At 32.5% G+C, this 15,120-nt stretch overlaps 1 protein-coding gene across 3 annotated transcripts in view; it reads right to left on the reverse strand.

Annotated features, from left to right (window-relative positions):
- LOC139488122 (meiosis regulator and mRNA stability factor 1-like) overlaps positions 1 to 15,120 on the reverse strand; it is a 37,177-nt gene that overhangs the window by 10,729 nt on the left and 11,328 nt on the right. For all 3 annotated transcript variants that reach the window (XM_071273515.1, XM_071273513.1, XM_071273514.1), the window contains exons 7-15: positions 9,187 to 10,781; positions 8,472 to 8,650; positions 8,142 to 8,222; positions 7,654 to 7,822; positions 4,515 to 4,705; positions 3,841 to 4,007; positions 3,276 to 3,493; positions 2,736 to 2,874; positions 2,452 to 2,543 (exon numbers count right to left, since the gene is read on the reverse strand). In XM_071273515.1, coding sequence (XP_071129616.1) covers positions 2,452 to 2,543; positions 2,736 to 2,874; positions 3,276 to 3,493; positions 3,841 to 4,007; positions 4,515 to 4,705; positions 7,654 to 7,822; positions 8,142 to 8,222; positions 8,472 to 8,650; positions 9,187 to 10,781 — 2,831 coding nt within the window. The remainder of the gene's footprint in view (positions 1 to 2,451; positions 2,544 to 2,735; positions 2,875 to 3,275; positions 3,494 to 3,840; positions 4,008 to 4,514; positions 4,706 to 7,653; positions 7,823 to 8,141; positions 8,223 to 8,471; positions 8,651 to 9,186; positions 10,782 to 15,120) is intronic.

Raw genomic sequence — 15,120 nt, forward strand, 5'->3', positions numbered from 1 at the left:
GGTGTTTCTCAAGTCACCATAAAATAAAGTATTGTTGTTGTTGTTTGTTGTTTATATAAAAAAGAAGATGTGGTATGATTGCCAATGAGACAACTATCCACAAAAGACCAAAATGACACAGACATTAACAACTATAGGTCAACGTACGGCCTTCAACAATGAGCAAAGCCCATACCGCATAGTCAGCTATAAAAGGCCCCGATAAGACAATGTAAAACAATTCAAACGAGAAAACTAACGGCCTTATTTATGTAAAAAAATGAACGAAAAACAAATATGTAACACCTAAACAAACGACAACCACTGATTTACAGGCTCCTGTTACACACATTAGGCACAGATACATTTGCACTTTCAGCTCCCTCTCTGTTGTCAACATAAAATTATGTGCCTGTTAAGGGAGACAACTAACACCAGATGCTTCGCAGGGTGCAGCTTTATACGACCGCAGAGTTTGAAACATGAACAGTTGGGGCAAGTATGGACACAACATTCAAGCTTGATACAGCTCTGAATTTGGATTGTGATTAAATAGTTGACACAACATAGGTTTCTGACACAGAATGAATGTGGTCTAAGAACTTAAACTTAAAAAAAGTTCAATTTTGGACCCTTTAGACCTCAATGTGGACCAATTTGATAACCAGGCCCAAATATCAAAAATCTAAATACATGGTTAGATTCAGCATATATCAAAGAACCCCATATATTCAATTTTTGTTGAAATCAAACTAAAGTTTAATTTTGGAACCTGATTTGGACCAATTTGAAAACTGGGCCTATAATCAAAAATCTAAATACATGTTTAGATTCAGCATATCAAAGAACCCCAAGGATTCAATTTTTGCTGATATCAAACAAAGTTTAATTTTGGACCATGATTTAGACCAACATGAAAACTGGCCCCACAAGCAAAAATCTTAATACATGTTTAGATTCAGGATATCAAAGAACCTCAAGGATTAAATTTTTGTTGAAATCAAACAAAGTTTAATTTTGGACCCCGATTTGGACCAACTTGAAAACTGGGCCCATAAACAAAGTTTAATTTTGGACCCTATGGGCCCCTCATTCCTAAACTGTTGGGACCAAAACTCCCAAAATCAATCCCAACCTTCCTTTTATGGTCATAAACCTTGTGTTTTAATTTCATAGATTTCTATTTACTTATACTAAAGTTGTGGTGCGAAAACCAAGAAAAATGCTTATTTGGGCCCCTTTTTGGCCCCTAATTCCTAAACTGTTGGGACCAAAACTCCCAAAATCATTCCCAACCTTCCTTTTGTGGTCATAAACCTTGTATTAAAATTTCATAGATTTCTTTTCACTTTTACTAGAGTGCGAAAACTAAAAAAAAATTTGGGGTCGTATAAAAATGTAAAATAAAGTGCTTGTTATCACTGAATGGTAAAGATTGTTTTAATTTATCAGTTGATAGTAAAAGTGAATATACATTGTATATTGTATAAAACAATGATTTAAGTTGATTCAACTACTATTCTGGACAAGAAAGATATCTCCAATTGAAAATTTCTTGCTATTGCACAATATTGTGCAATTAGATATTTCTTGCTATTGCGCAATACTGTGCAATTGAAAATATTTTCTATTGCACAATACTGTGCAATTGAAGATTTTTTGCTATTGTGCAATACTGTGCAATTGAAAATTTCTTGCTATTGCACTATACTGTGCAATTGAAGATTTCTTGCTATTGCTGAATACTGTGCAATTAAAAATTTCTTGCTATTGCACAATACTTAATATAATAATTTTGGATCCTGATTTGAACCAACTTGAAAACTGGGCCCATAATCAAAAATCTAAGTACATGTTTGGATTCAGCATATCAAAAAAGCCCAAGAATTCAATTTTTGTTAAAATCGAACTTAGTTTAATTTTGGACCTTTGGACTTTAATGTAGACCAATTTGAAAACGGGACCAAAAATTAAGAATCTACATACACAGTTAGATTTGGCATATCAAAGAACCCCAATTATTCAATTTTTGATGAAATCAAACAAAGTTTAATTTTGGACCCTGATTTAGACCAACTTGAAAACTGGACCAAAAATTAAGAATCTACATACACAGTTAGATTTGGCATATCAAAGAACCCCAATTATTCAATTTTTGATGAAATCAAACAAAGTTCAATTTTGGACCCTTTTGGCCCCTTATTCCTGAACTGTTGGGACCAAAACTCCCAAAATCAAACCCAACCTTCCTTTTATGGTCATAAACCTTGTGTTTAAATTTCATACATTTCTATTTACTTAAACTAAAGTTATAGTGCGAAAACCAATGTGTCTTCGGGCGACGACGACGACCCCAACGTCATACTTATATACGACCGCCATAAAAAGGGATCTCTAATTACAGGGTCAAATACGGGAATTGGCAAATAGACTATTGTACTGAGAAAGTTGATAGTAAATTAAATTTCTTACTATAACTGAGATTGGAGAAACATCATTCAGTAAATCTTCTACACATGCCATACCATACTCCAGGGCATCGAAATCTTTATTCATAACCAAAGCTGAAATAAAAACATCATCATTAAATACTGTTATAAAGTAGTATTTTTACTGTAGGGTAATAAATGTTATGACCAAAAAGCTAACAATGAAGAAAAAGCAAGGTTATCTTGCACCAGAAACTGGCCTACGTAGCTTTTCAACAATAAAAACCTTAAATATTTCTGAATATCTATTTTCAAACACCAACTTACTATAATTATCTGTAAAGGAACTGAGCTTCAACTGTTTGCCATACTGAGCTTTCACTATTTTCTGTAAGTCTGAAGTAAATCTTTTAATCTGGGCGCGATGACTCAATGTCAAAACTTTTCTCTCACCAGTTCCAAGAACCTATTAATATGTATAAAAATATGATATTAAATTTGTGTGAAATAAGTAAAATGGTTTATCACTCAAGTGCTGTGAACTTCCAATCAAGTTAAATCTCACTAAATACTGTATGTTTTGTCTTTTTCCAGATGTATTCCAGTTTAGTTATTTGGGGTCTCAGAAGGCCCTTGCTGGTAAATTTTCTTTGAGCTATTGAAGTTTGAACATATGGTTTATGCAGTGGTCTTCCTAGTATTTTCAAAGGTCATATGTATAGCACTTCATTCATAATGAATTCTATTGAAAACTAGAAACATGCCTTCAAAGATCCATTTAGCTTTCAGTTTCAGGCAAAAGGTTATTTCTCCTGTAAAACAAAAAAAAAGGCTGGTCAACTTTAAATATCATTTATTGCATATTACCTGAAGAACATGAGGAACAGCATCAAACAAATCTTTAAGTCTAGTGTAACCATAATCAGCCACTCTGCATTGTTTGTTGAAGAAATGGTGGTAAGACGGTATAAACTTGCTAAATGGCATTCTACATTTAGGACAGGACTTTAACAGTTCTATCATCTCTTTACTAAACTGGTTCAATTGTTGGCTTAATAATGGGTTACTGCCACCTGTTGGAGAATCTGAAAGGGAATGTTTAGGTTACAACAATTAAACTTGAAAGCTTTACAACATACATATAAAAGGGTTGAATTCACAATGAGATATCTGATTCAAGGATCCTAACTTAACAGCAACTTTTATTTGGGAAATACTTACCATAACAAACTTTTTAACTGTCAAAATATCAATATTAAATGATTTAATGAAACATTTTCAGGTAATTTAAATAAACAATTATATTTGGGATTTTCTAGTCGTTGCATAAAAGTTCCTTTTATAAACATTTTGATGAACATCATGTTAGTATAGCAGTTTCAGGAATAAACAAATAAAAATTTGAAATGAAACAAGGCTATAGATATCTTACCTGGGGGAGATAAAGGTTTGTTTTCAGCCCATTGAACCTTTTTTACACCTGACAGTGATACCTGGATTTGTATTCCCTGTACACAGCTAATCAGATGTTCTAACGGTATACCATTATCACCAACAATAGGCAGACATCCAAATTCAGCACTAAAGCATATTGCAAAGCTAAAAGTACAAAACAAAACTGACAAAAGAATGAACAAATTACAGATGTCAATGAGCCATGAATTTGTGTCCACTGACGGATGGGAATGTAAATTTGAAGAAAAAAAATATATTTGACCTTTTATTTGACACTAATGATATGGGAAAATAATTATTTGCTGGTTCTGTTCTCAACTTTCTGATTATAAAACTTAATGTTTTTGTAATTTCAAAGTAATCACACGAAATGATCTAAAAATCAAACAAAAGAATAAAAAAAAGAATATTTCTCTATTGGCCAAAAAGTTCAAAGGCATACATATATTTTTTCTTTGAAATATCTTATTAAGATCTATTAATTATTTATGTTGAGTATTTCGATGAATTTTTAAATGTATTAAATCGTTGATAATGTTTACATCATCATTAATATGTTTACTAAGCTGTTGATGTTTCATATAAGTGATGAAATTAAAATACATTATACCTGGTTTTGTGTTTTGACAAGAAGACAATATCACCACTCACCTCATTAATGGCATATTTCCATCATGTGATTGCAGTAAAGAATGGACTTGAGGACCAAACATTTTAATAGTCATCATAACATTCGGTAACATACAATTGTTGACAGCTTCAGCATACATAATACTACCCTCAGGACAATGAATAGGACATGCTGGCTGTTCTAATACTTCAGGAATCTGGTTAATGCTTAACTGAAATTTTACAACAAAAGCATTTTGGTTACTTCAAATGCTGTTAATGCATGTGTGGTAGTTGTTTCATTTATGGAAAGCTGTCTGACATCAAATAGCATATGTTACAATCATATTCATGACAAGAACATGTTAATGTAAGGTGCATATAAAGCCTGCTTTGAACTAGACTGAGGAACTGAGCAAGATTTTTTATGTTCTGATTCACAAGGTAACATTTGCTACTGTCAGACCACCATGGTTTTAATTCTTTGTTTTTGTTTTTATGAAATTATAATTCTAATATGACGTGCTTCTTTCGCTTTGTAAAAACACTATGATAAAATTCTAGATATATCTATACTTAGTGCAGACTCAGAGATATACTGTAAATTCAGAAATTATTGCGTGCATTTATTATTGCGATTTTCTCATTTTACACTTGAATGCGATTCTAATTTTTACGATTTTGAGAAAAGTCATGCTTAATTCAGTTAAAATATTACAAAATGCGAGTTTTAATTATTGCGTTTACAACTCAGTCGTATTATTCGCAATAATAAAAACCTCGCAATAATTTCTGAATTTACAGTACATAATAATGGCTGTTACAATATACTTCCCACGTATTTATCTACATGTATTGGAACCTATTTGCAGACCCTTTGCCAATTTTATTGTTTTAAAAAGTGCAATTAAAAAAATACAAAATAACTGTTATCTTCTTATTCGGATGCATAATAAAAAGAAGTAATGCACAAGAGCTCAGAGAAATCAATAAAATAAAATTCCGAGAAAGTCTATTATTTTTTTTGGCGCATTTAAGTCATTTCAACACATGACGTCATACAAATGAACAGCTCAAGTTGAAAGTTTTCTGTTACTTGAACCATCGAAATTTGTATGATATTGTATTAAAACTAATTTTTGAGGTAGGTTTTGTTTTATTTTCTATTCTATTGCATTATTTGCATATTTACTAATTTCAGCAAGTCAACATGCGGCTCCTTAGTTACGAAATGTCAACTTTGGATTTGACGGAAGCTTACGAGAAAATCATGTAAATTTCAGTATTTTACTGACTATTTGTCCTAAAAGAATCGAAATAATTCATGGAAGCTATAGATTGTTGGAAATTTACACATGGCCTGTGCCGTGATATTCGTTAATTTTATCTCTCGCTAACGCTCAGGACAAATTCAAATATCACGGTCCAGGCCATGTGTAAATTTTAGGGATGGCAACGAGTACTCGAGTACTCTGGTACTCGCTTGGAAGGCCAAGTACTCGAGTACATTTTTAGTACTCGGATACTCGTTTGCCTGTTTTAAATCTTGAGATATTTCTCTTCACATTTCCACTCACTTTAGTTCCGTTGAAATATCCCCCTTCTTAATACTAAATAAAATCAATTAACAACATACATGTTTATCTTGAGGCTACTATTTGTTATAGTGGTACCAGCAATGTCCTTTCCGTCCGAGGGAATGTTTTCAAGTGCACTACTTGTTACAAAAAATAGAAAGTCAAACAGTCTTTCGTCTGAAATTTGTTGACCAGATCATATTTCTAAACAAGAACAAAATCAAAGTGACCTGCGGTGAACCCTACGCAACTGATTAGAGACAAATTTTAACGGTGTTTGTACACGGATCAACACTTTCATGGATTAATAATTAACTCATCACAAACCGTAAAAAGTTACCTTTGTTTGTTAATCAAGACTTCGAACCTATGTAAACGTGATTGGTATGAGATGTACATTTACATTAATTTAATTACTCTGTATTTGAAACTTAACTATAGTTGTTGTTAAAAAAAATCAGGAAATCAGATAAACGATAGTGCAAAAAACAAAACACAGAAAAAGTAAGACTGAGCAACACGAAAAAGCACAAGTAATTTGAAGTCCAATATTGTTATTGACAAATTATTGGACAAGTCGTATTATAAAAACACATTAATTGCTATTATGATAGGTTATTTGTAGAAACGGAGGTCTGTAATTCATTGTTTAATTGACACAAAAAAAAAACCAGAGGATCAAGCTATGTTTGTAGTACATTTGTCTTATGTTTATGAAAGGTATTAACAAAAACACTGCATCCCACCTAAAATCTAAACTTTTCAATAGACGTTTAAGATTAGTACTCGAGTATCATGACCGAGTATCCAAGTATTAAATTTCAGATCTTTTGACATCCCTAGTAAATTTCCAACAATCTATGGCTTCCATGAATTATTTCATAAATATTATAACACTCAAGTGTTTATAGAACAAAGTAATTTTCTTTTAATATAACAAACAAACCCAACCTAATCTGAAATTTGAATAAAGCTTGTAAATATATTCAAACTTATACAGGATCTGCATCATGACATGGCTTGACGTATAATAAGCATTCAAAGTGGCATTCCCGAATTTAGGTTGCTCTTATGTGTACCCTACCTAAGTCAATGTATCTGAACAGTGTGATTGGACAAAAAATACAGTATCAACTGAACACACTGTCCCAAACTGAGAGATGAATCAGGTGTAGAAAAATATGAAATAATTTTACAAACAGATGAAAATGAATTTTTGAAAAAAAATTTAAATTGTGTATTCACTGCATGATATAAGAGCTAAAAGCACTAGGGCCTTAGGTTTTTAAAAATAGCAAAAAAAGTACACATTCAAATTCATTTCTGAATAGTAAAATGAAAGTACTTCAGTTAACTGTGAATGTAGATTTTTTTGCAGTGTTGAAGGACGCCTCCGGGTGCGGGAATTTCTCGCTACATTGAAGACCTGTTGGTGACCTTCTGCTGTTTTTTCTATGGTCGGGTTGTTGTCTCTTTGGCACATTCCCCATTTCCATTCTCAATTCTATTAGAAAGTGGTGAAAATTCTAAAAAGGCTATCATTATTCCTTATTGGCCAGGAAATACTACCGAGTATCGTGCCACCTTAAAGTTGTAGCACTCACCATATTTTGTTGATAATACATTTCCTGTTCAGGATTAGCTATGATAGTAGGTTCAGACTGGTATGGTGAATTACATACAAGATGAACCATCCTAGTACCACTCAGCTCTCTTATCTCTAGTGTATCCCTCATCTTATACAGCTCGGAAACACTTATAGTTCTGTGATATCTACAAACATGAACATTCTTTCAGGTACAACGTTATTTTAAAATAGAAACTGCAACAACTCCTGTTTTAAAAACAAAATTAAACTCAATAGTGAATGTGTATTATATCAAAGTCTGTCTTAAGAAAAAATATGCAAAGTGTTATCCTTTTGTCTAAATATTTATCTATTTATTGGGGTTTAACACCACTTTCAGTGACCATGTCAAGAAGAAGAATTTATTATTTCCAATTATGGGCCACAAATGGCATAAACATAACAACATCATTAATTTTCATAATACAAGACACAATATGAGTACTTATAAGTAATCAAGCTCACCTTTTATCAAACAGTTCAATGAATTTAAACAATGGAAGAACATTATCTTTAGCCTCTGACAGCAAGGCAATTGCTTCTGCTCTGTAAAAGTCAAAAATTATTATATGTAAAATTTTCTTACAATTTAATCGAATGATTTTTTGAAATCAATCAAAGTTAATAACTGAAATATCACACTAAAATAATTAAAGTTCTTAAATTGTTTTTTTCTTTTCTTTTGCTTTAAAATTAACAATCTTGATGATTCAGTTGTAACCAATTGAATAGCTATCCTAAATATAAGTTACTTCTGTATTTTATAAATCTTTAAAATGGAACATTTAAATCAACCTTGTACTGCTGGCTGGTCTTTGTGTTTCCTCTTGTTTCAGAGTAACATGGATTCTTTTGTAACCTATTTTCTTTCTGTGGAACTGTGATATAGCAAATCTTGCCTCCTCTATGTTTGGTACTTTAACCATACCAATACTTGTATTGTCTGGTTGAGTCTTCACATGTACATTTAAAACCTGAAAGGAGAAAGTTTATTCTTCTAGTCCGGAATATGTGTTTTGAAATTTCATTGTCTATAAGTATAAATTGTGACAAATGTTTTGGTTTGAAATTCTAGAATATTCCCTGCACTTTAATTTCACATTCTTCCCTTAATTTAATTTTATAACCCACTGGTTTTGCTCGTAATTGAAAAGTTTTGATCAGAAATCCTTAGATTTTTTTTTAAACATCCATTTCAAATAAGTGTACACTTGCAATTCAACAAATGATGAATTCAAACTTAGGCCTAAAAATATATATAGCAATTGAGATCTCATATTTTGAAGAAAAAAAAAAATTTCAAATCAAATTGGTCTTTTGCAAATATTGCAACATGCATAATAAGAAAAATTGAAGAACCTATATACCTGACCACTTTATAGCTTAAAAAATTCATGTCAATCTTTTTTTTCAATGAAATTGCATTTGTTAACATTACCACAGTAGCTGCCAGAAAAGTAATACTTAACTCGGCTCAGGCACTTAAATATAAAATTAACAAAACACATACCCTAACATGAGGATGAAAGGTTGTGAAGAGAATCTTTCGCCATTCCTTAGCACTGATGTTATAATCAAGATTGGAAACAAGTAATTCTACTGGACCAACAAAACCTTCCCATTCAAGGTCTTCATCTTCCATTGCTGGACTGCTGCAGGCCCCAGGGACTGGTGATGGTGTGATGGGTCTAAACATGTTCATTGGTGACTGTCTTTGCATCGCTGGTCCTTCCTCTACCATGTCATAAGGACTACATCTATGACTATGGGACCATTTTTGTTGTACCACAGTAGAACACATAGTTTGACAGTTAGGGTTTGGTGGACTGGTACCAGGTCGCTGGTTTCTATATGAGTTACTGTTATACTGGTTCCAAGAATTATTACGATAACATCCATATGGATTATTATTATAACTATTATTCTGACTATAGGAAAATGGACGATAGTCGTAATTATTTCCACCAAAATGTTGATAAGTAGGGTAAGATGAATCAAATGTCATATCATGCTGAGGTTCATGATAATCATATGTACTCCAAGGTGTAGAATATGGTGGAGGACTGAATGAACGACCATGGTAGTTATATGGTTTTCTGCCATGGTAATCTTGTTGTTGTTGATCCTCCTGATAAAGCTGCTGTTGTAACATTAAGACATGGCGACTAGAACCTTTCCCGTCTTTGTTAAACTTATTAACTGTATCATGAAGATGAGATCTGTTATCAGCATCATTTTGAGGCTGATCATTTTGATATCCTGAATTTGGTGGTATATAATTATCTTGATTCCCAAATTTATTTGAAATATTTCTACTCACTCCATTATCAACTGGTTTCCTTTCATTGTATAAATGACTGGTTGCCTGTCTGTTGTCATTAACTATATTCTGCACTGGTCCCCTCATAGCATTTGGACTAGTATTTTTCTGTAAAGTTGGACTGCTACTTCCATGAGAAGTAGGACTTGTATATTTTTTCTTGACTGTAGGACTGTTATTTTTCTGAGCTATAGTGCTTATATTTTTCTGAGCTACAGGGCTTATATTTTTTTGAGCTATAGGACTAATATATTTTTGAGCTACTGGACTAATACGTTTTTTAGCTACAGGACTGACATTTTTCTCCAACTTTGGACTGGTACCATAACTATTTTCTTTTTCACTTGTTTTCCTTTGTCTGTTATTATTAGTAAGAATCTGAATGGCTGGAGTAGTGCTTTTCTGCTGGTCTATGTTCTTATTTTCAATGTTGTTCCTATTTGATGAAAATGGTTTTGAACTAAAACTTTCCAATGTCTTGGCATACATGCTGGCAGGATTATTATAAAATGACTGGTAGTATGGGTTCCTTGAATAACTTCCAGGAGGAGTTGGGGTTCTATTACTATTTGATTTACCATTACCGGAAGTAGTTGGTGTTAAATTTCTCGTTAACAGTGATTTCTCAGGAGGACTCTTGTTTTGAGGTACGGAAGATTTTTTACTTTCTTGCTTTGAATCAATTGGTACATCTGAACCAGGTTTTGCATTATTTTGTTGGTTAGTGTCTGTCCATGTCTGTGACTGTACAGTTGTATCTTTTGGTCTTTTAAAACTTTTATTTCCTAAAGAATAATAAAATTATCAATTATTAACAGATTTTATAAAATATAAGAGTCACACAAATATTATTTCTGTTTGTATTCTATGTATATGTGATAAATGATTTAACCATATTTGACATCCAATAATAAGGAAGATTTTCATGTCTTATTTAGATATCAATTTGAAAACTTCCCCATCAAATTTTCTAGCTGAAACTAATTACTAATTTCTTGATATTTAGACTTTTTAATTACATGCAAGGCACACACACAATGAAAAGAACAAGGTTTTTTGGAATAACTTAACCCTTTCCCCCCATAATGACCCCTTTGAACGCCTCCCCTTTTACTCCATAATGACGCCTTTTGATGCCTGTGTTACTGTAGTACCTCAGTTGAAATGCTTTGACTACGAAATATCTGCATCAATCTTAATAAAATTTGCACGGCTGGTAATCTACACACGCAGAACATTTGGTTCTGCAATGAAAACCGTGAGAGGATTTTCCGGTTGTGCTTGAAATGTACATACCTTTTGAAGCGGTGACAATTACTCCACTCAAGCACAACCGGAAAATCCTCTCACGGTTTTCATTGAGGAACCAAATGTTCTGCGTGTGTAGATTACCAGCCGTGTTTGTATCCAATATGAAAACGATATTCATAAGAATATCTGACTTACAATTTATTTGATGAAATATTTGTTTTTTGCAGTGCATTAATACTTTAAAAATTTCCATTGAGGAAAGGGTTAAGGTCGAAAATGTCAATATTTTCAACCCCTCATTTATTTGAAGTACTAATAAGGACTCATTTATTAACCAACTAGTAAACTATTGTTAAAAGGTAAAGTTATTAATTATTATCAAAACTAGATAAAAAAAACACAAGAATATGTTGTATGATTACCAATTACAGACCTCTGCACAAGAGACCAAATGACACACAAATTTACTAAAGGTCGGTGTGCGGCCTTCAGCAATGAGCAAAACCAATATGGCATAGTCTGCTATAAATGGCTCCAAAAATAACATATTCAAATGAGAAAACTAAAGGCCGGGTCTATGTACAAACTAATGGGGGAAAAAAATGATATACAGCAACATATGACATTACCACTGAATTACAGGCTCCTGACTTGGGACAGCCACATGCAGAATGTGGCATGGATGATCTAGTTGTTGGCACCAAACCATTCCCCTAACCTCAGACAGTGGTGTAAATAACAACATAAGAACAAACTATAAAATCAGTTGTATTTTTGCATCCCAACAATAAACTAGAGGCTCTCAAGAGCCTGTGTTGCTCACCTTGGTCTTTGTGCATATTAAACAATGAACACAGATACATTCATGACAAAATTGTGTTTTGGTGATCGTGATGTGTTTGTAGATCTTACTTTACTGATCATTCTTGTTGCTACAATAATCTCTATCTAAAATGAACTTGGCCCAGTAATTACAGTAAACAATATTCTCTAAAAATTTACAAAAATTTACAAAAATTTATGAAAATTGTTTAAAAATGACAACAAAGGGCAATAACTCCTTCAGGGGTAAATTAACAATTTATGTCATGTTGACTTATTTGTAGATCTTACTTTGCTGAACATTATTGCTGTTTACAGTTTATCTCCATCTATTATAATATTCAAGATAATAACCAAAAACTGCAAAATTTCCTTAAAATTACTAATTTGGGGGCAGCAACCTAACAACGGGTTGTCCGATTTGTCTGAAAATTTCAGGCATATAGATCTTGACCTGATAAACTTTTTAACTCTGTCAGATTTGCTCTAAATGCTTTGGTTTCAGAGATACAAGCCAAAATCTACATTTCGCCCCTATGTACTATTTTTAGCCATAGCAACCATCTTGGTTGGTTGGCTGGGTCACGCCACACATTTTTAAAACTTGATTACCCAATGATGATTGTAGCCGAGTTTGGTTAAATTTTGCCCAGCAGTTTCAGAGAAGATTTTTTAAAAGAATACTAAAATTTTAGAAAAATGGTTTGAAATTTACTATAAAGGGCAATAACTCCTTAATGGGTCAATTGACAATTTTGGTCATGTTGATTTATTTGTAGATCTTACTTTGCTGAACATTATTGATGTTTACAGTTTATCTCTATCTATAATAATATTCAAGATAATAACCAAAAACTGCAAAATTTCCTTAAAATTACTAATTTGGGGGCAGCAACCCAACAACGGGTTGTCCAATTTGTCTGAAAATTTCAGAGCAGATAGATCTTGACCTAATAAAGAATTTTAGCCCGTGTCAGATTTGCTCTAAATGCTTTGGTTTAAGAGTTATAAGCCAAAATCTACATTTTACCCCTATGTTCTATTTTTAGCCATGGTGGCCATCTTGGTTGGTTGGCAGGGTCACGCCACACATTTTTAAAACTAGATACCCCAATTATGATTGTTGCCAAGTTTGGTTAAATTTGGCCCAGTAGGGACAACATCCCTAATGCGCCTCGAAATGAGGAACTTAAAAGTCACGTGTAAAGAAAAAATCTCTGTGTAGTGATATTGGACATGTTTCTATTTTTAACAAATGACTGAAGTTAATTATTTGTGGTGATTAGGAAAGTAGAGGAACATAGAATAAATGTGTAAAAACTATGGAGCTATTGAATGTGTTCAAAGTATTAAATTTTCAAAGAACTTATTGTGTTAAAAAGGGGATATTTTACCACAAGGAGCCGCATCACAAAAGGATGTTCGGGGTTTGCTAATTTACGGAAAAAGTAATCTCACTTCGTACCCCGAAAATTTAACCACATATGTGAAAATGTCACAGCTTCGAAACGAGCTATCATACATATCCAAGTTTACGATATGGACTGAGCTACAGGAAAAAACGTTACCATTACCGCCTATGTAAAAACAATTAAAGATATTGAGCCAGTAGTTTCAGAGGAGAAGATTTTTGTAAAAGTTTACAGACGCCGGACGACAAATGATGAGAAAAGCTCACTTGACCTTTCTGGTCAGGTGAGCTAAAAAAAGAGAAAAACTATCAAGTTGGCATGCATTTAGCAGACATTCAACATTATAATTCCCAAATGATTGAAGTTGCTTAAACATAGCTTAAAGTGTTCAGGAAAAAATGTTGTGAACACATGGGAATTTTCTTCCATTCTTTCTTATATACACTCCTGTGTGACAGTTTTATCTTTGAAAACCAATGTTTTTTTTCTTGGAGATGGAAAACAAAGGTTATCTCCCAATTTCAAGACCATATAGTTATTATAAATAAATTTGAGTTATCGAACCTTGAAGAACAGTTTGTGTCATGATCTTAATAATGTGTAATCTACTTTTTTAATCTGATAAAAATTCAACAATTGAAGAAACAAGTACAATGTAATTGCATTTGTATTTGGTGAAAAAAAAGTTCATGTGGCCACACTGACTAAAATACTGAATGGAATATAGGTGATAAGGCTATTTTATTAGCAAACACCATACATACAGGAAAGGATTTAAGATTGTTTGGGCCACTATCCTAAAAAGGATTGTAATATAATATCTCTAATTTCGTATAGATTTTTCTTTTTTTACATTAAATTTTGTGGAAAAAAATTTCTCGAGTGCAAATATTTGTCACAGTTATTGCTAACCTGGACTTTCCTGGAAACCTGCACACACTAATGTCTCACCTTCTTTGCTTATCATCGATATTATGTTGATTGTCCAAATATATAGCTTTACTACAACTATCACATACTTAACATGATCCAAGAAAATGAAGTCAAGGTCATTTAAATCAAAAAAGAAATACATGTACACCCTACAATTAATCAACATGTTCAATACATTAAATAAAGTTGATCTTTTGCTTAGAGTTCCTAAGATACAGACTTAACCATGAAAACTAAACATTAGACCAATGAACCAGGAAAATCAGGTCAAGGTCTGATGAACCATACCAGGCAGATGTGTACAGCTTACAATCCTTCTGCATATAACAAATATAGATGACTTATTGGTTATAATTAAAAAAAAAAAACAACACCAAAACACACAAAAACTTAAAACACTGAGCAATGAAACCATGAAAATGAGGTCAAGGTAATAAAATACCTGTGAAACTGGCATGTACATCATAATGTATTTCCATCCACCAAATATAGTTGACCTATTGCATATAGTATTGGGGGAAAAAACAAATCTGCTTTTGAATAATTTATATAAAATCATAAATTAATATTTTTTCAACCATAAAATTATATCCAAATAGGGATCCTGGAATGGACAAGTGGACAGATGCACCAACAGGAAAATAAAATTCCCCTTTCGTTATACAGGTTGTCTTTTGAGCTTTTAATACATAACTCAATTGAGTTG

This window comes from Mytilus edulis, chromosome 9 (assembly GCF_963676685.1).
Source record: "Mytilus edulis chromosome 9, xbMytEdul2.2, whole genome shotgun sequence".
Classification (NCBI taxonomy): domain Eukaryota; kingdom Metazoa; phylum Mollusca; class Bivalvia; order Mytilida; family Mytilidae; genus Mytilus; species Mytilus edulis.